Raw genomic sequence first — 22,143 nt, 5'->3', positions numbered from 1 at the left:
CATATCATCAGTGAAAACAAGGCCAGGGGCAGACTGTGGAACAGACCATCAATTACACATATGCAAATTCAAACCGAAGCTGAAGAAAATGAAAACAAGTGCACGAGAGCCAAAATATGACCTTGACTATATCCCACCTGAATATAGGGATCATCTAAAGAACAGATTTGTTCCATTAAACACTAAAGACCGAAGACCAGACATGCTTCTATGTATTGACTATTACAGTATTTTGAAAAGTGTTTGAGATACTTATTTATGTACAACCTAAAATGTTGGTGTTTTGTACAGATCACAAGTATAGCATTCCTTAATTCCTTCTGCTGTTGTCCTAACTGTTATTTAAAGAACAAAGTATGTATTGCTAACATTTTGACCTTTTTCTCTTGTTTTAAGTAAACTCCAAGGTAACTGAACTTAGAAAGCAAAAGAAAAAAGAAATAACTTGAGGTCATTGGGGCACCTTGGACTGGGACTTCCAGGCCACACCTGATGATCTGTGCTGGAGCAATCAGAAAAGACCCAAGTGGGAGGCTGGTACCAATTAGCTTTAAGAGGCATGGTCAATTAGCCTAGCATTCATGATTAGACAATCAAAGCCTGAAGACTAAGGCTCCAAGAGCTTCCTGGTTGGTGAGAACATCTGTTCTAGGAGGGGCAGTATGTCCACTGAGACGTAGCGGTGTCATTTTGGTAACCCTCCCAGACCACACTCTTTGTGTCTCTTCATTTGTATCCTTTTGAGCTTTGATAAACCTGTTGTCGTAAGTATGGTGTGTGTGTGGTGTGAGTATGGTGGACACCCCCACACTGTGAGTCACTGCAGGGAATTATTAAACTCAAAGGCGCAGTGGCAGCCAGCAGGTCTTATTGTATTATGACAACCACCATCAGTTACACTTAAGAATTTTTTTGTCACAACCAAATGGAGAAAACATTGCGGCAACTCAAAGTAAAAAAGGAAGAGAATCAACTAGAAAAGGAGGCTACGGTGTCCTGGATGTGAAGATAGTTAGGGTGGGGTTCAGGGAAGGCATCACATGGGAAAAGCAGCCTCATCTGAGTCTTAAAGGCCTACTGTAAATCCACAGACAGTGTAACCAAAGGTGGAGGCCAAGAAGTGCTCTTTAAGTGGAAGCCAAAATATATCAAATGTCCAAAAGCATGAAAGAGCATGCATGAGTGTCTTACAACCAATTCATTGCAGGTGTGGTTTGGAGAGAATATTTGGTTGCAGGATATAGTAAACATTTTCTATATCATATAGGAGCTCTGGTAGTGTAGTGGTTATGAGTCGGGCTGCTAATCTCAAGGTCAGCTACTTCTAAACTACCAGCAGTTCCAAAGGAGAAAGATGAAGCTTTCTGCTCCAGTAAAGAGGTACAGCCTTGGAAACCCTATACAGGGTCACTATGAGTCGGAACCAACTCCACGGCACATAACCAACACCAACACCTCACTACAATAGGTCTCTTCTAGTCTTAGTCTTTGTAAACCTTACAAACTGAATCTTTTCCTGATGGAGCTGGGTAAGAGAAGATACCGACAGGATAACATGATTCAGCGTGAATGTTAACAAGTTCATTGAAACTCTAGCGCTTCATTGGGGAGCTAGATTTGCTGAGCCATGGGGTTAGAGCTGAATGCCTTCGAGCTGAGGTTATTGGTGTAGTAGTGTGCCCTCTGGGTATTTATCAGGAGCCTGAAAACACTGCCTGGGCAGAGAAACGCCTGCCAGTGGGTCTGGCTGAGGAGAAACTGTCATTGTCCTGCCTGGAAGAACTGTGTGCAGAGTATTTCTAACCCTGAACTGTAACCCGCTCGCTTCCCTAATAAATCCCATCACTGAGTAGTGCCTCTTGAGTTCTGTGTGGTCATTACAGTGGATTATTGAACCCAGCTGAGTAAAGAAGGAGGCCATGAGAAGTGGCTAGTAGCTTTTTTTGCACATAGATTATTAATCAAAAAACAAACATTTGAAACTCAGGTTGGAGAGCTCATGAAAACAAAAATTTCAGAGGATCAGAGGTGAGATGACTCTTGCAGTATTTACTGCCTGCACGCTGATGATGCCTGAATTAGCATCTCTATCCTGATTTCTCTCTTAAGTTCCAACTTCCCTATTTAACATGTCATACTAATAGCCCTGGTGTGGCACTGTGGGTTAATGCGCCAGACTGCAAAGCCGTTCCAACTGCAAGGTCAGCGGTTCAGGCTCACCAGCTGCTCCTTGGAAACCCTATACAGGGTCACTATGGGTCGGAATCGACTTTACGGCACTCGACAACAACAACAATAACTCATCTCTGAAATTGAACTTTTGCACTTCCCTTCCCCTAAATCTACAGTCCCAAGAGGCATCTCTATCCAACTGGTTGCTTATCCAACTTTCACCCTAGTTGCATTCCTCTCGTCTCTTATTTCCAGTTGATGTGTAGGTTCTGGCAACCCCTCTAGCTTGGTTCAGTCTTCCATCATCTTTCCCTGGACCACTGTAACAGCAAAACCAATGTTTTCTCATCCACTGCCATCCCATACAAGGAGCTCTGCTAGCGTAGTGGTTACGAGTCAGGCTGCTAATCTCACCATCAGCAGTTTGAAAGCATCAGTAGTTCCACAGGAGAAAGATGAGGCTTTCTGCTCCTGTAAAGATTTATAGCCTAAGAAACCCTATATAGGGTTGCTATGAGTCGAAACTGACTCCACGGCACACACCTACCACCACTATCGATTTACAGCCTTAGAAACCCTATACAGGATCGCTATGGTTCGGAACCGACTCCACGGCACATACCCACCACCACTATCCCATACAACCCAGGATGATCTCAAAATAGTGTTCCTCAAGCTGCAGTCCACGGACCAGTAGCATCAGGAGCCAGTGAGGTGTGTGGTGACAACATAGGTACTAGTTCCCAGTTCAGATGCTGAAACAATTTTTGGGGAGGTCTCAAGAGTTCAGGAATCTGCATTTTCAATAAGCTCTATCCTTGCCCTAGATATAATTAAAATTAAAGAATCATCAATATATGAGGCAGAATGGCCTAGAGAGTAAGAGTAGATATTTTACATCCTAATGCTGTGCCTTAAATTCTGGCTGTGATCTTGAAGTCACTACAAAACTACGTGGCGTCCACCATTCCTCCTATAGCACACTCTACTCAGCTGGCTTCAGTGATTCCCTGCAGTATCTGCCCAGAGCTCAGTCACCACACTCTCTCTTATGGGGCTAATTAGGGGAGTCGACAGTTTAAAATTCAGGGTCAGGAATGTTCAGGGCACAGTACTTCCAGTCAGGACAACCTCTCCTCTGCCATGTTCTCTCTGGCCCTTAGCCTTTTGGCCTGGTCTCTGCCTAGTTCCAGCAATGTTACAAAGTTTTTAGGGCTGTTGATAAATGCTCACAGGCCACACCAGTCCACTTCAGCCTCAGACTCTGGCCACTTGGCTACAGCTCTGTAGGTTAGTAAACTCAGCACTGCACTCTATAAGCCTCCTGCCCAGAGCCACTCAGCTTTACTTGCTCCATGGGCTGGGAAGCCGGGTGCCCTATCTTGTGCTCTGGTTCTTGGTTCCGCTGCTGCGGCACCTCTGCCACACTTCTGGTGTCATAACTTTCTGTCCCTGGGTTGAGAAGGTTCAATGCACAGGTACCTTGGCGTTCAAAGGACACACTCCACTCCTGGCCCGTTTGTCTTGATGGTAGTGAGATCCACTCCCTACCCTCCCCACCCTGCTTTTGAGATGGCTCATTTTATACCCTTGTGAGTGTTCCAATTTTCAACAATCAAAGTAGCATGGTTAACAATCACTCGCAAGTGAATCATATAATCCATTAGTATCTTCCCCCACCTTTTCTTATCCAGACCCACCAGGAAAAAAATCACTTCGTGTGAGTTTACAAACTTTGACCATAAGAGACATTGAGTTTACAAACTTTGACCATAAGAGACATTAAAATATTCACGGCACTGCAGTAACTTAAAGCTTCTGTGCTTCCATTTCCTCACTGGTAAACCTAGGATAATAGTGAACTAGTTCTTCAGTCACTGTGAGGAACAAACACGTGGAATTATTTTCTGGCTTCTCGACAGTATTTCTTATTCTCTTCTTCAGAGCCCTTGGGAAGACTCTGCTTTCCTATTCCTGTGAAATTAAATGTGATCATGTGATTTGCTTAGACCAGTGAAACTTGAGAGGAAGTAGTGAGTGTCATTTCTGAAGGAAGTTTGGGGAGATGACTCTCCAAGTTCTTTCTTCTTTTGTCATAGCGCCATGTTTGTCTTGATGGGAAGTCTCCAAGGCAGAAACAATGTAGAACATTTAGCCAAGACATGGAGGACAGCGACCTCACACTTCATGTGTAAGCAAGTCTATTGACTTGTGCTGAACTCCTAAGATACTAGGAATTAGTGTTACCGTTACACAGGTTTGTTTGTTTTGTTTTGTTTTGAATTCCACTGAGTTGATTCTGACTCATAGCAACATTTCAGGACAGAATAAAACTGTCCCATAGAGTTCCCAAGCCTATAATCTTTATGGAAGTAGACAGCCACATCTTTCTCTTGTGGAGCAGCTGGTGGGCTCAAACTGCTGACCTTTTGTTAGTAGCTGGACATTTAATCATTGTGCCACCAGGGTTCAACCAAACTCAACTTTCAAGCTCTTGGAGTAAGCCTGGCCTATAATAACTGCTCAATGCTGGGTCCAAAACAGCCAGGTGACTGGCTGGAAAAGCAATTTTCACCTCACTCACTTAAAACATCCCTCCTCTGCCGAAAACCTCTCAATCGCTTCTCACTAGATACAAAGAAAAGAAAATCGAAATCCTCCTCTTGGTGCCCGTGACCTTGCTTGCTTTGTCTCTGCCTCATCTTTGCCATCCCACCCTTCACTCAGCAGCCACCTGGGTTCATTTCATCCCCAAACCACGACAAACATCCCTGACAAAAGGGCTTTGTTCCGGATGAGCCCTGGCCTTGGAATTCTCCTCCCACACCTTTTCCTCAAGTCTTTACTCAAATGCCAACCCCTCCTGGCCTCCTCTGGCCACTTAATCCAAGCAGACTCTCCTTCAAACCCTGTCATTACACTATCCTCAGTGCCTTTGGTGCCTGTCATAGACTTCATCCCAATTTGTAATGAATTTCCTTGTTTGTCCATTTGCTCCCTGTCTTTCTCCAGCACTAGAGTGGAAGCTCCAGGAAGACAAAGCCCACACCTCTCTTGCCGTTAGCTTTATCTTCGGAAGTAAAACAGATCCTGGGAAACAGCAAACACCCAATAATTAGTTAGTTATGGAAGGACAAGGGGGAGGGAGAGAATAGAGAGCAGGAGGAAGCTTTGTCCCAGAACTAAACTGAATACAAAGTCCATTTTTCTTTCTAATGCCTAAAAATAACCACTACCAATAGTTTCTAACAACCGTGATGGAAATTCTGAAGATTAATAAATTTTGAATGAAATGGCACTTCAGCAATTTCATATACAATTTATATATTGCATAATATATGTGTGTGTGTGTGTGTGTGTGTGTGTGTGTGTGGAGAGAGAGTCTTGGTGTGGCACTGTAGGATAAGCAGTGTAGTGCTAACCACAAGGTTGGCAGCTCAACTTACCAGAGGCTACTCAGAAACTCTGTATAAGGTTATTGAGTCAGAACTGACTTGACAGCATTTAACAAAAATAATACAGATATCTACATATATATGTTAACTATATATTATATAAATTAAGATTTAATCTTCTGTTAAAATAGAAGATTGAAGTTTATAAAAATATAAATACAAATCAGCTTTTATTATTGTCAACACAGAAAATCCAGAATCTGATTTATAGTTTTTAGTTTGAACATTTCACTCAATAAAAATCTGAGGTACTGGGTCCAAGTGATGACACAATCTAATAAAACTTTTCTGTAGCTTTAACTAAGCAAATATATATCACCAAAGGTTATGGATTGGCTTATGCCCCTCCCCCAAAAAATATGTTCAAAACTCTAACCTCTATGTCTGTGGTTAGAATCCTATTTGGGAATGGAGTGTGTTTCTTCTGTTTATGAGGCAGGATTAATGTAGGGTGTATCTTAAGTCCATCTCTTTGGAGATTGAAATGAAATTAAATAAGCTATCTGGAAAGCAAAAATGGGAGAAGACAGATGGCAAACCACATGCAGATTGCCTGGGAACAGAAGCCCAGAAGAGACAAGGGCCTTTCCCTCAAGCCGGCACTTTGAATTCAGACTTTAGCCTCCTCAACTGTGAGAAAATAAATTTCTTTTTGTTACAGTCATCTCTTAGTGGTATTTCAATTATAGCAGCTGTTAGATAACTTGAAGGCACCAAGGAAAACAAAGCCAAATGTATTTCCACTACTCAATAATGATATGAATGGATTAGAGCCCTAAGTAGTGTCTGCTTTATCATTTACAACAACCTTGAAAAGGCTTCTGAGTGATGCATTAGACTATGTGTTTCCAAAGACCATAACTAAAATATAGATTATCCTTCTGTATACTCACCTACTATGGGGCTGTGGGATAAGTATTGAACCGCAAGGTCAGAAGTTCAAGCTCATCGCCGCTCCTCGGAAATGCTAGTCAGAACTGACTTGACGGTACCTAACAGCAATACTCACCTGCTAAATGTCACAGACCAAGAATTTCAGATACCTGGATGTTATGGATGGAATTGTGTCACCCAAAATGCTATGTTGAAGTTCTAACTCAGGTACCTGTTAAGGTGAACTTGTTTGGGGAACATTCTCTCTTTGGAGATGTTCTGAGTTGTCATTCCAGAGTAGGGTCATTCCTAGTCCCAATCCCTTCTGACTTCTAACAAGGATTTTATAAAGGGGAGAGCAGACACACAAAATCATACACAGGAGAAAGATACACCAACACTCGGGAAAAAAACCACTGATTCGGGAAAGACATAGAATAGTTCCTCTCTTAGAACCTTCAGAAGGTTCAGTGGACAAGGCTGAGAACCTAATTTGGAATTCTAGCCTCCAGATCTATGAGACAATAAACTTCTGTTCTTTAAAGTCATCCATTTCTTCGTAATTTGTTTGGTAGTCCTAGGAAACTAGGACTTCCTAGGAGAAGTCTAATGACACACCTGTGCTTTGTGGTGTAGGAATTCTCACAGGTGATTCCCAGGTCAAGCCGTCTTCATTGATTGACCTTGTGCCAGTGTTTCTCTTCACCAATCTACTCTCTACCAACAGAACCATATATCATCACCATCAGAGAATGGTTATTGGTTATCTGCTGAGTGTTCTCTTTCATCTCCTGCAAAGGTACACATATACTATTTAGAAAGATAGGTAAAGGTACACAAGTAGACTCACCTGTTTGAGAATCCTTTGGATGGAGGCATCTTAACCCAAGTCTATGTGAGGGGAACCTAACAATGTCAGCGAGTCCTCTGGAGGCCAATGGTCCAGAGAACCTAATTATCAGACCAACACTAGCCTTCTTCTGATCTGGGAAGAGTCCAGCTTCTGGATGTAAATTATCCCATCCCTGTTTCTTAAAATTAGCTGTTACTTGGGAGATGCTGCAGTGGAAAAGAAATTCTTTTATTTCTGCTTCCAACAGCAAATAAGAAAACCTAAATCTTTCTGAAGTGTCAGCAGTTTAACTTTATGAGCAAAAGACAAATGATTGTTAGGAGTTAGTCTATTTACTGAGATCCAACCTCTGTTCCTGTTTTCTAGAACAGCTCAGGCTTTTCTCAGCGATACAGGGAATCCTCGGTCAATATTTGTAAAAACATGCTCAGCATCCACCAGGGGTTCCTACTTTCTTCGCTGCCTGGTGGATTCTACATGGAATTCCTGGTACAAATAGTAATGTGCTTTGTTGCTAACTGACAAGATGGAGGGCCAAGTCCACCCACAGACACGTCAGAAGAAAGGCTGGGTGAAGTTACTTCTGAAAAATCAGACTTTGTAAACTTTACAGAACACAGATCTATCTACTCTTACAGATATGGGATCACCATGAAGAAGATATCATCTTAATGGCAATTGCTTTGGGGTTTAAAAAGTGATAAAATGTTGCCAGTTTCTGAGACTCAGGCCAACTACTTCTATTAAACTTCCCACCCCACTCAGAATGAATAAGGAAAGGAATGAATAGTTCAAAGTGTGAATGCTTGCATAAATGAAGGAAAATACTATTTTTCTGGTACCAACTTAGGTAAGATTAATAAAGTTTAAGGTGATGTGGAGAAATAAAGTAAAAAGAACCAAATAAATTGTTTTAAAATTTATTTGCATATAAAACAAAATGAAAATAGGTTTGCAATCTATGGGGATAAGAAGCTCTGGAGAAGCTGGTCATCAAACTGAAACCTCGTTGTATCTGCAACTGCACTTGCTGCTGCTGTTGGTGGTGGTGGTGGTTGTCATCCACTGAGTTAGCTCTGATTCATAACGACCCTGTCTTGGAGTCCTGGTGTGGTGCTGTGGGCTCATGCACTGGACTGCAAAGTTGGTTTGAACCACAAGGTCGGCAGTTCAAGCTCACCAGCTGCTCCTTAGAAACCCTATACAGGGTCGCTATGGGTTGAAACCAACTCAATGGCACTTAGCAACAACAACAACATAGGGTTTCCGAGGCTGTAAATCTTTATGGGAGCAGAAAGCTTCATCTGTCTCCCATAGAGTGGCTGGTAAATTCGAACAGTTGACCTTGTGGTTAGCAGCCCTGCTGGTAATCCACTACACTTCCAGGGTTCTTTACAAGAGTCAAAAGACACTGAAAGATTAAATCTATTTTTAAAATCACCAAATTCAGAAAGCTTATATTCTAACATTTCTTCTTGGATCTGGTGATTGAAATTACTAAGCCATTTCCAAGTTGAACAGCTCAGTCACGCTAGAGGTAGTTTCTCCGACAATATCCCTTCTCCTATCAGCAAGGTCACTTCCCTAGAGGACAGGAGTGAATGGTATAAACTTCGAATTCCTTTAAATCCCTTTTCGGCTGGGCCCCCCACTCCCCTCCAACTATAACCATATCTATCACGATCAATGCATGCTGGGTCTTGAGATCATTGAACAGAGAAAAGATTCCAGAGTTCACTTTTTTTATTATTATTATTTCCAATTCCTCTTCTCTGAAAACACAAATTATCTGGTATGCCATGGAACAGCAAAGGAGAATCAACTTGTGGTGTGCTAAAGGGGATTTTCACTAATGTAAAAATACTAACATTTTTCAAGGAGAAGATTTGGGCTGCTGAAACTGAGTCCTCAATGATCGCATACAAACCACACAACAACATTCTTCTTGAATACACTTCCTTAAGAGTTCTCGTGGTGGATCTTCACATGTCCCCAAATCCATCAGATCCCAGGACCCCACAGTTCCATGGCTTCCAGCTCATCTTGGACAGGGGTGAATTCCGGCTGATCAGGATGGGAAACTAGAGAGGAAGAGTTGGGGTGGGGGCTTGATAGAACCCAGGAACCTTAAATTGATATTCTCCCCTCATCAGGGTTGTTAGAGACATCAACTGGGTACTAAACCCCAGGGACATCCCCTTAGGTAGAAGGCCATATTCACCGTCACCCACCACGCCGCCGCTTCCACCTTTCCCATGAGGTTTCAGACAGTTAGTGAAAGGAGGAAGGCACAGGTACGTTACAGAAATTGTTAGAAAACTGGAATCACAGCCAACTGCTTAAATATTATCTCTTTTATTTACAAAAGAAACCCTGAAAACTCAACAGAATTATGAAAGGAAAACAAACTGTAAAAACAGGTCTCATGTTAGAAGTTCATCACCACGGTAGAGTGAGGAGAGACAGAGATCGGGGAGGAAGGGCAAGAAGGGAAAGGGAGTTAGATACCAAGGAATTTTTGTGGGGACAGGAAAGAGGAGAAGGTGCATTTAGGTGATTTTATTACTGAGGTGATGGGAATAAATTGTTGGTACACAATCATATAGCTAACCCAGGCAGACATGGAAAAGTCAGTTTCTGTTACAGTGGACAAATCAAATTGGAGTCAGAGTGAGTATTATCATGGTATCATGTGTGGCGCTGAGGAGACAAGAGCTGTGAAGTTGGACAGGCAGGGAAGCAAGTGAGGCAGGGAAGAGCAGTGCCCATTGTGGGGGGCAGGGGCTTGGTGGTGGTGGTCAACAGGACAGCTCTGTATCCATAGCCAAATACCCAGGCCAATGCAATCAGAGTGCAAGATTTCCACTTCAGTGCTGGTAATCATTATAAGGAATCAGGTCTTAACAAGGGACAAGGGAATTTGAGAGAACGGGGAGGGAAAAGATGAACAGAGAAAAACACATCAGCACAACTTTGAGCAGGTCCTCTAGCATCTTCAGGATCATTGTTTCATGAAGCAGACAATTTAAATTCCCACACTAATGAGTCCATTGCCCCTTAGCACTTTCTGAACCTCTCTCTGGATGTTTCTCAAAGTGACTATGTCAGAAAATGTCCCATTGCCCAGCAGAGCAGCCTGTGATAACATGCAGACTACAGATATTCTAAGAAGCATGATCGTTTCAGACTCTCAGTCCAGTAGTTAGTGATGAGACAAGAGCAATATGGTCATTTTTATTTCTTCATAAGTCTATTAATGCCTGGAAACCTAAAATGCATGTGGGAGGCAGAACGTCACCTAAGAGACTCTAGAGAGCCCCCTTCTACTGATGGGGAAAGTTCTAGGTGTGAGGTTTCCCCAACTCAGGATATAATTAAGAAGATCATAACCACAGTGCAGTAGTAACACAGAATGGGGATACACCAGAATGCGTATTCATGTCCTCCAATGACAGTACTCAACAATGACTACAGATGGATCCTCATTTGGAAACAAGGAAGATGTAGATGCTATTACTTAGAATTTCCTCTGAAGAAAATTAAAGGGTTGGTCTCTATAGTAATTTGCACTTTGTAAAAGATGCTCTGGATCGGTTAAGGCAGTGAGGAGCTTAAAGCCTGTTTCCCTCCCACAATCTATCTGCTTTTCTTAGCACCCTCTCCCATTACGGTAAAAAAAAAATAAATAAAAATCAAAGCCTACAAGAAGGCTGGCACTCACCTCCTCCACCGTAGGCAGAACATGAAGAGGGGTCGCAGTATCCAGGTTGGCCAGAAGGACCTTGTGGTCCAGGCACTCCCAGGTGGCCTGGTGGACCCCTTGGTCCAGGAGAGCCAGGTGGCCCAGGGCTGCCAGATCGACTCTCTCCTGAAGGTCCTAAGAAGCACCCACAAATGAAAACGAGTTTTCGTTTTGTTTTATCACAACAAAGTGAATGTTAAGACCACCAAGGAGTAAAGGAACTCTCACAAGAAGCAATCTTAGACATCTTATACTCATTGAGGTGTCTTTCCTATACTGGGTTCCCCAGCCTGCTCAATGACCATCCTGCAATCACACTTTCTCCTGGACATCAATGGGTGCAATGAGCTCAGCAGTGGGAAGCAAAACCTGGGATGCCAAAGAAAACTACATCTTGGCTGCTGAGGGGAAGGAGCATAGTCCCCTTAGCGTTGTTTTCTCTACGGAGCTTCCATTATCTGATATAGTTGTTTGATAATGCAATGTATGGATAAAACAGGAGAAAATTGTAGAACAAAACTCAAATTCCTAAAAAAGCCAGACCAGCTCCTCTTCTTCCTCTCCTTCCTTCTGCCTCCTGTCTTCTCTCTCAAGCAGAGGTTACCTTCCTCACCCTGAATAAGTCTCTAGGTGGGCAAAAAAAAAAAGCCAGACCTACTGGATGAATCAAGACTAGAGGAACGCTTAACATTGTCTCCCTCAGATAGCCCTTGAACTTGAAACTAACACTATTTCTGCAGGTCACCTTTCAGCCACTGAACGGAGTGTTGTTAAAAGTGCCATCAAATCACTTCCAACCCATAGCAACCCTGTATATAGTGTACAAAGAGTGGCTGGTGAATTTCAACCATGGACCTTGTGGTTCAAACCAACCTTGCGGCCTAGTGCTTATCCTACAGCCACATCAGGAGTCTCTCTATATATAGACATATATAAATATGTATATATATGCATTGAACTGTTAACCACAGGTCTGTAGTTCAAACCCACCAGTCACTCCTTAGAAACCCTATACAATATCACCCCCCATGAGTAATGTACTCCCTTAAACAATCAACTCTATATGTGACCAAACAGTCAACATACAACCAATGAAAACAGAACAAACTGTGTGGAAACAATGAAAATGCTGACACACTGTAAAACCACTGTAAACTAGTGGTTTAAAACAATTAGCATTAAAAACGGAAACCTAATTGGCTGTGTAATGTTCACCTAGGACATATTAAAATATGATTAAATAAACAAAAAACGACACATCAAACTTAAAAAAAACTCAACATATGAGGTGTGATTCTGTGCACATGTATTACACACACACACACGTGCATGAACTCAAACCTCACCCTCATCATCTACTTAGAAAAATCATGCAAGTCAGTTCTGGCTGTGGCTCCAGATATTGAAAATAGATGGGTCTGAAACTGCACGAAATTATCCTGGAAGAGACACATGAAAAGTCTGAAATTGGACTCAATCTACGAATCCAAAATTTCTCTAGGCTAGTTTACTATCGTCAGAAAGATTCTTAATTGGTCTTAGATCGAGCAAAAATGAGGAAGAAATGAACACACTTCTGTGAATTAAACTTGCCAGGATTGGTATTTTGGCTTGTATATTTGTTTGTTTTTCAGGTATGACTCCAATAGTATTTAAAAGGCATTCCTCAACTAGAAATGAAATTCTTCAACTAGAACAGAAAAGTCAGAACAAATAATTTTTGCATTTGAATCGCTTTGTGGTTTTCAGATACATCCAGTTCCATTCAATCAACACCTTCCAAGCATTCATCCTCTGTAAAGTATGATGCCCGATTAGTCCCCTAACAATTTGTAATTAAGTAGTAGTTATATTCCAAATGAATCTGGTATATTAGGAATAGCTTCTAGGAAAAAGAATTTCTAAAATCATTATCAGACTGAATAATTTCCAAAATCTGTAAAGAATTTAATTCAGTGATCAAGACTGTGATTATAAATATATCAAAGGATTGCAAAATTACAATTCTAATAACAAGGTTGGCCATCTGGAAACCACGTTAAAAGCATAAAATGTTGTACACAAAGCACAAGAATTCATTCAGTAAGACTCTTTTATTGTTACTTGTTTCTAGGTGCCACCAAGTCAATTCCAACTCATAGCAAGCTTAGGTGACAAAGTAAAACTGCCAGGTAGGGTTTCCGACACTGTAATCTTCATGGATTGGGGCTCTGGTAGCATGGTGGGTTATGTATCATGCAGATAACTGCAAGGCTAGAAGTTTAAATTGACCAGCTGCTCCTCAGAAACCCAAAACAGGGTCACTCTGAGTTGTAACTGACTTGAGGGCATGTAACAACAACAATCTTCACGAATTACACATGGTGGCACAGTGGTTAAAGTGCCTTGTTGCTAACCAAAAGGTTGGCAGCTGGAAACCATCAGCTGTTCCACAAGAGACAGGTGTGACAGCCTGCTTCTGTAAAGATTTGCAGCCTTGGAAACTCTACAGGGCAGTTCTCCTCTGTCCTACAGGGTCGCTAGGAGTGGGAATTGACTCAATGACATACGTTTGGAATTTTTAAAAAATAGACTCATACCTATCCTATCCTAACTCATACGTACAGCCAATTAGATCACAGAAACATCATTAATAACAAATCAACTTGCCAATAAAATGAAAGAAATACAACCATTCCATCGGATGCAAGGCTGCAGTATGGCCATTTTCTTCACATCAAAAGTCACTCAATATAAAAAATGAATATTTCTATCTAACAATGTCTTGTTAGGTAGGACAATTTACCTGCTGGCCCAGGGGGGCCTCTTGGGCCTTGGGTTCCAATACCCGGATTCCCTTTTTCACCTTTGTTACCAGTCTGACCTGTTTAAAAATAAAACCAAAAACATACACTCCTTAAAATTAAATTTAGGGCATTCCATTTTTATCTGAGTTTCAAAAGGACCTGTTTTATGAAGTATGAATACAATGAAAGCTTAAGGTTACAGTTACCATTGTCTTTTTTTTAAATTAAATTCTGACACTAGTGAATTATGCACAATCACATATAGAAGGCTGATTCTGTAACTGACAATGTAGTGTATAATGTGTACCTACTCTACTTCAAGTTCGTTTCTCTCCTTCCTCCTGACATGAAGCCTGCCCCAAACTAAGGCACAGGCTGTGTCTTTGCCTGCACCAGACCATTCGGTGCATGCAGTTGGCACTCCACACCAACACAATAGAAATTGCAAGTAAGCACGTCTAACTTTTTCCTTTTGGTCCACCCTGAAATGTATCTGCAAAAGGCATGAATTCTAATTAGGCAGCAAAGTTCTGAAGCGCGTGAGTTTCCATTAAAATCTTGGAAACCTCAGGAAAGTCTGCATTTGATTTGGCTGATTCAGCTCCACAAAAATCAAAACCCATTGATGGTTCTTTTCCATGGAGCAGACGTCTTATTCCAAACAATTTACGGTCTATTAACAAACTATACATATTCACAGGCCAAAAGCAAAAGAACATTTGCCTGTGACACCTCACTGTCCCAACAGATCCTATGGCAAGATCACTTAGCAGGTGAGAGCATGAGACACTGTCTCATCAGACTGGCCCCTGGGTGACTGTGGTGACATCCCAGCAGGTGACATCATTTCTTCATGTGCAACCATGCTAGGGAATCGCCAACTCCATCTCTGTTTAATTACAACTCCTGAGACATGATGTATACATTGCTCAGGCCTAGAAGGGAACATAAATGAGAACAGCCAATGTGATAGGAAGTAGGCTATGGGTCGGAATCGACTCAACAGCACTTCACAACAAGGCAAGTGAATAGGATCCATGGTGACGCAGTGGTTAAGTACTCCCCTGCTAAGTGAAAAGTCAGCTGTTCGAACCCAAAGGAGAAACGTGTGACAGTCTGCTTCTACAACGAGTATAGCTTTACAAACCCTATGGGGCAGTTCTGCTCTGTGCTACAGGATTGCTGTGAGTTGAAATTGACTCAGTGGCAGTCAAGAGGATTGGTTACTTTGGGTTCAGGCAATCAAGATATATATATTTTTTAATTACAAATGACATTTTTCTTACTATACCAGTAATAGATATTCAAATTATAAGATACAATAAGCAAGACTTGTAAGTGCCATTGAGTCAGTTTTGACCCATAGCAAGCTTTGTTATTGTTGTTAAGTGCCGTAGAGTCGGCTTCGACCCATAGCGACCCTGCATACGGTTTCCAAGGAGCAGCTGGTGAGCTTGAACTGCCAACCTTTCTGTTCAAATCAACTTTGCAGTCCATTGCATGAACCCACAGCATCACACCAGGGCTCTTAGACACTTAAGACACTCTAAAATAATCACTTGTACTATCTTGGTTTATAATTTACAAAAAGACCCTTGTTGAGATGGTATTTGTTCAGAGAAAAGACTGATGAGCAAGTAATAACTCTTTTCTCTAATACCCAAGATTGTCTCTTGATTTGAAAGTTTATATCTGCTCTGCTCCTTGGAGCTAGCTACCTCTTGGGCTCAAGATGTACATGGGTTCTTTTAGAAGAAGCCCCTTTGTTAGTGGTCTTCCAGGCTGGTGGGCTCACCACTATGCTTCCCAAACACCCAGACCTATTCCATGTAGCCCTGGTAGTTATCATATGAGCTCAGCAAAGACCAAATTGGCAGTGAGAAAAATGACCACTTTCCCTTGACCACCTACTTAGGAACTGATAAGGGAGAGCGAATTATACGTCAAAGATGAAACTTTTCTTGTGAGTTTAAAAAGCATGATTAATTCTGACTGTCATTGTTGTTAGGTGCCACAGAGTTGGTCCAAGTCATAGCGAACCTATGCGCAAGAGAACGGAACACTGCCCAGTTCTATGCTGTCCTCACAATCTCTGTTACACTTGAGCCCATTACTACTGCCACTGTGTCAGTCGATCCTGGATACAATTCTGAGTAGTCAGCATTTAATGCTTGATTTCTAAGCAAGTGTTAATACACGGGTCGGTCAAAAAGTATTGCTACAAAAATCATAGCCACCTTTATTAAGCAGAAATATGACATTGTGATGCTCTTGTTTCAGGACATCTCCTCTACACACTTCTGAAGATATTTCCATGTCTCTAACCTTTCCCAGAAGAATTTTGCACTCTTTGATTGATATGTGGTGGTGGTTATGTGCCGTGGAGTTGGTTCCGACTCACAGTGTAAATGAATACAGGGTTTCCGAGGCTGTAAATCTTTAAAGGAGCAGAGAGCCTCATATTTCTCCCGTGGAATAGCTGGTAGTTTCAAACTGCTGAACTTGATTGATATACACTACGTTAAAACAGCAGTTTTGGCATCCTCAGAAAATTCAAATCTTGTTCCTTTTCAATGTTCTTTGAGTTTGAGGGGGAAAAAAAAGTCTCAGTGGAAAGATCAGGGCTTTAGGGAGGGTAAGGTAATGTTTCCCAATGAAATTCTCCTAGGACAGCCCTTGTTGTCTTTGAAGAATGAGCAGGTAGATTGTTGTGATGGGGAAAAATTCCTCAGAGACACTTTCCTGGCCTTATTCTCACCAATGCGGTTTTCAATTTTCTTCAGACTTATTCCTAATAGGCCCCCATGATCATCCTGCATCCTTCTAGAAAGTCTACCAAAATTAACTCTTTAGGATCCCAGCACACACAGTCACAACTTTCTGGGCTAACTTGTCTGGCTTGAATTTAACTGGCCCAGAAAATCGCCATGTACACTACTATTTTGATTGGACCACATGTATTTTTTTGAATGTACCATAACAAAACTAAGACAAGTACTGAGAGAATTTGTCTGCAGACATACACTGAATGCAAATACATGCATAGGCACGTCTTGTTTGAAACCAATTTGTGCACATATGAGCTGGAACCCTTGTAGCAATGTTTTTTTATCTTACCCTCATACAGAAAGCCCCCCTGAGTAAGGCTACTGGGTGTTAGTACAATTGTTGTTGTTCTTAAGTGCCATTGAGTCAGTTCTGACTCATAGTGACCCTACATACAACAGAGCAGAACACTGCCGGGGCCTTCCCCAACTTCACAATTGCTGCTATGTTTGAGCCGTTGATGCTGCCACTATGCCAACGTATATTGTTGGAGGGGTCTCTTTCTTTTTTGCTGACCTTCTACTTTAACAAACATGATATCCTCCTCCAGGGAATGGTCTCTCCTGATAACATGTCCAAAGTACAAGATATGAAGTCTAGCCATCCTGGCTTCTAAGGAGCATTCTGGTTGTACCTCTTCCAAAACAAATTGGTTAGTTCTTCGAGCAGTCCATGGTACCTTTAATATTCTTCTCCAACACCGTAACCATAGTACAACACAGCAGAGCATAGTACAGTGTTAACTTGTTAAGTGACGTTGAGTTGGTTCTGACTCATAGTGACCCTGTAGAGAGTTTCCTAAGAGCAGCTGGTGAATTTGAACCACTGACCCTGCGGTTCAAACTGATCTTTCAGTCCAGTGCTTATCCTGCAGCGCCACACCCGGACTCCAGTAGCTGGCCCTTTCCAGCTCTTTGGTGCTTCCTCATTGATACTTGTGCCCTCATGTGCTTCTGGGAATTGAATGGAAAATGCCTCATCTCATGTTAGGGTTGGAGATCTTTTCCTCATAGGGAACCACTAATTTTTAAAGAATTGGAACACAAAAAATACACCCATGACTAACACCAGGCTGCTCATGACTAACTGTGTAGCTAGCTCACAGGCCCCTTAGGAGCTAGCTCATGGTGCCAAAGGGTCCACGTGAGCAGAAGACACATGAGGTTAGACTACACACAACATTCAGGGAACTATTCTCTGGAATAATCTGATAATATTTTCATAACTCATCCTTTGCTTATTCATCAAGAGAGCAGAGTCAAAAAGATTGGGCAATAGGAAATCTGGTCATTTTAATTTTCTAGTTACGTAAGAGCAAATATCCTATAGCTGAGCCTACAGCACCATACCATGGTCTGAAAAAAGTCATGTTATAATCAGTATTTAAGTGCCTCAGATGAAATTAAGGGCTAAGCACAGAGAACTCAGAGCTCAGAAAATAGATTTGAATATGGAAAAATCGATGGAAGGATAGAGAGGCAGGTGGATAACCAGGACAGACACTGTATATGTACATATTTTTTTTATAAATCTTGTCATCTCTGAATAAAGGGGAGGAAGCTAGTTCCCTGAAACATCAACCTCTGACTTTCCCTGAGTCCCCTGAGGACACCGAGCCCCGGGTATACAGTCATTCTTAGCAAACAAAACACAAGCATCACCCAGAGTCAGCATAGTCCTCATAAATCTTCCTTGTGAGGACCCGATGTGGGGCCACACAGTGCTGAGGTGAGTTTACCAGACCTAGGTGTCCTGGGACTCTGAGAGCACAGGCAGAACCATGATGATTCAGGCTGACAAGGATGTTCGCTATTCAATTCAGAGTGATAGCCACGACAGTTTCCATGGTGTGACACTGTGGGTTAATGCGCTGGACTGCAAGGTCATGCATGAGCTGCTCCTTGGGAACTCTATACAGAGTTGCTATGGGTCGGAACTGACTTGATGGCACTTAACAACACTCACTGCATTGTTTACTCTAATGCCCCTCTAGCCTCAGAACTATAAGCCTGTTGACTTAGGAATCATGCTTTATTTATCACTGTAACCCCCAATCCAGAGTTTCACACATAGTTGGTGGCCTGGTAACACCGGGAGACTGACTGAAGGACTGAGTGTCTGTATCGATCAACACACAGCCACACATTGCAATAAGCCAAATTTCTTAGGTTAGAGCTTCACTTTTACTTTCTCACTTCTAAGTGATGGGAACACTGCTTTTCCCGAGCTCCTCTGGTAGCGTAGTGGAGGAACTCTGGTAGCGTAGTGGTTACGAATCGGGCTGCGAACCTTAAGTTCAGCGGTTCGAAACTATCAGTCGCTCCGCGGGAGAAAGATGAGACTTTCTACTCCCGTAAAGATTTACACCCTCGGAAACCCTGTACAGGGTCGCTATGGGTCGGACCCGACTCGATGGCACTTAACAACAACAACAACCTCATGTGACAACATCAACATGGACTTCCTTTTAGAGATGGATATAATTGGTTTCAATTAAATTTCAACTTTTTACAAATAAAATCAATATAAATGATGAGTCAACTTGCCAAAAAAAACAAAACAAAAACAAAAACAAAACCCCAACAACAACAACAACAACAATCTTAAGTTTTCTTGTGTAGTAGCCAAGAATATTTAGGGCACTTTAATAGAAGTTTATTCTATTATTCATTCATGCATTCATTCATGCATTCATTGATGATATACAACAGAGGCTAGATGAACTCTTGGCAAGAACACTGGAGAATAAATTAAAGCACTAATTGTTGTTAAGTGCTGTCGAGCCAGTTCTGACTCATAGCAACCCTGTACAAGGTTTCCAAGGAGCGGCTGGTGGGTTTCAACCTCCCAGCTTGTGGGCAGCAGTCCATTTGTCCTACAGGGCCACACCAGGACTCCAGGCATTAAATATAAGGGTTGGATTTGCGAGCCAGGAAGGAGAACATACTGAAGTATCAACTGTGTATTTGGCATTTGTTTTATGCTCCATAGATTGTATCATTAAATCATAACATTTTCTCCTCATAGCAAATGTAGGGAGTATTGCCCCATTTTACAGATGTAAACACCAATCCTCAGATTCCATAATTTGTCTGATGTTATATATCCAGTAAGAGAGAGTGAACCAAGTCCAACTCTGCAGCCTTGTTCTCCCCTCCAGCCCCAACGCCACTGAATCTGCATGTGTCCATGTGGTTATGCAGAGCAATGTGAATACTACAAACAGACCACAGGACAGTGGAAAATAAAAGTTGCAGAAGAGGGTAGAAATTTCAAGACTAATCCTCCAAAACCCTAGACAGGATCGCTTTGAGTCATAACCCACTCTACAGCACTGACAACAGAAAGCAGACTCTGCATCCTGATAGGGAGCCGTCCAATGTAACTGGAATCAGCTCAGCACTGAAACAGGCATTCCATGATGATCAAAGTATGAAAGCCACTCTCTTTAAGAATATAATGTCTAATGAAAGAAATAAGACCAGCCGAAGCAGTGAGAAGCACCAAGAGTCACACAGACCAAGCAAGAATGGGTGGCAGCCCTTCTGAGCATGTTTGAACCAGTTTGCCTAAGGTTCTATAGCTTGTCAAGGCTGTGCCCAGGATTTCGAGCTTCAAAAAGTCCATGGAAAAAATGAAATGAAAAGATAAAGGAATTTTTCAGCAAACTTTTTGATGTTCCCTCATAGCCAACATTTTCCAAATCAACATTTTTCAAGTGTACACTTCAGTGACATGGGGTTCATGCTGTTCAACCATTAGCACTATCTACTGCCAAATTTTCCATCCCACACACAGAAACTCGATGATGCTTCTTAGACACCAGAAAACCAGCTTGGGCACAGTGAATTCACTGAAGAAGTCGGTTTTTGAGCTGAGCTTGGAGGAATGGTTAGAATGTCAAAAGTCGTTTCAGGGGGAGGGTGTAAAGAAGTGAACTACTAAGCAGATGATTTCCTGAGAGTCTCGTTAAATATCACAGATTCATTCTGCGGAGATATTTCGGGGCTTCCTCAGCCCCCTTACCACGGATGTAAAACTGATTTTCTAATACGTTCTCTGATTAGTCCATGATGGCAGGTGTGTATCTGTTTTAGTTCTTCATTCTATTCCCATTCAGCAGTGAACACACACCCATCAAATACCTGGACGAATGAATGCAAATACAAAGGTCAACTGGAGACTCTAACAAATCAAAACTGTGTCTAGTGGAATGCAGGCGATGCCTACAGTTATCTCACACGTTTTAAATGTCAGCTGCCTTGCATCTAGTCATTACAAGAACTGAGAAGACAGGCAGCATTATGAACCCCAAAGAAGGCTGTGATAAAGAGAGGCTATGTAACTTATCTAAAAAAGAGCGATATGTTATAATTCTTAACCCTGGTACCTGTGAATACCACCTTATGCAGAAATCGTTTTTCAAGATGTTATCACACTTAGGTTAACATAAGGTCATACTGGATTAGGCTGCGTCCAAATCCAAATGAGTGGTGTACTTACAAAGGAGAAGAAACACAGAGACAGAGAGACAGAGAGGGAAGCCAGCCATGTGACGATACTTCTAAAAGTGAGAAGGAACCAGTTAACAACCATAAAAAGCAAAGATTTCCAGAAACCACCAGAATCTAGGAGAGAGGCACAGAGCACATTCTTTCAGAGCCTCCAGAAAGACTTGGCCCTGCCAACACCTTGGCTTTTTGACTTCTTGCCTCCAGGACTGTACGAGAATTTGTGAGGTTTGAAGCCACCCAGCCCTAGGACACTAAGATAGCGCCAGAGCCTACACACCTAGCCACTGTGCTCCCTGACTCCCTGACGCTGGGCCTGGATACGGGGCTTCCTGGCTTGATTGCTGTCATGTCTGGCTTTCTGAGCTGCCCGTGACATTCATGTGCACACCCTCTCATACTCAGCAATTAGCCCTGTGCTTTTCCCCATACTTCCTCAGCTTGAGGGTTAGCATGCTTGCTCTCGGATGATTTTTAAGAGGACTTATCTTGGCCCTTGGTTGTCTGTTTCCTCTTTTCTTCATTTGTCACTTGGACACTAGGTAAAGGCAGCTGCCTCATTTCTACAAGGCCCCCTGGCCACACTAAGCACAGGCTGGCCTCTCATGCCCTTCCATGGAGCCCGGTCTTTCCTTGACCCCAGCTGTTCTGAGGAACTCCCAGGACCTATGCTTAGGCAGATGCACAAGACCTGGGTAATGCTTTCATTGTAAGGGTACCAAAAAGTCAATGAGACCGTGAGGCAAAGCCTCAGCTGTGTTTTTATATTGTCGGTTGCCTGGGAAATGTTGGCGATAAACTGAGAAGACAATCTGTTTCACATTCAGAATGCGTTAGATTGCTTACTAGGTGTCAGGTCCTGGGCAGACACAAGATGGCAGGTTACATATTTCAACAAAGATTTCATACCCTTTGCCACAATGTC

At 42.2% G+C, this 22,143-nt stretch overlaps 1 protein-coding gene across 1 annotated transcript in view; it reads right to left on the bottom strand.

Annotated features, from left to right (window-relative positions):
- Positions 1-9,354: 9,354 nt before the first annotated feature.
- Positions 9,355-22,143, bottom strand: part of COL14A1 (collagen, type XIV, alpha 1) — a 217,518-nt gene continuing 204,729 nt past the window's right edge. The window contains exons 45-47 of the mRNA XM_006830676.1: positions 13,881-13,958; positions 11,075-11,230; positions 9,355-9,434 (exon numbers count right to left, since the gene is read on the bottom strand). Of these exons, the coding sequence (XP_006830739.1) occupies positions 9,355-9,434; positions 11,075-11,230; positions 13,881-13,958 (314 nt within the window). The remainder of the gene's footprint in view (positions 9,435-11,074; positions 11,231-13,880; positions 13,959-22,143) is intronic.

Source organism: Chrysochloris asiatica, unplaced genomic scaffold (genome assembly GCF_000296735.1).
Source record: "Chrysochloris asiatica unplaced genomic scaffold, ChrAsi1.0 scaffold00001, whole genome shotgun sequence".
NCBI lineage: Eukaryota > Metazoa > Chordata > Mammalia > Afrosoricida > Chrysochloridae > Chrysochloris > Chrysochloris asiatica.
The sequence above is the reverse complement of the archived record's forward strand: the minus strand, read 5'-3'. Positions and strand labels throughout refer to the sequence as shown.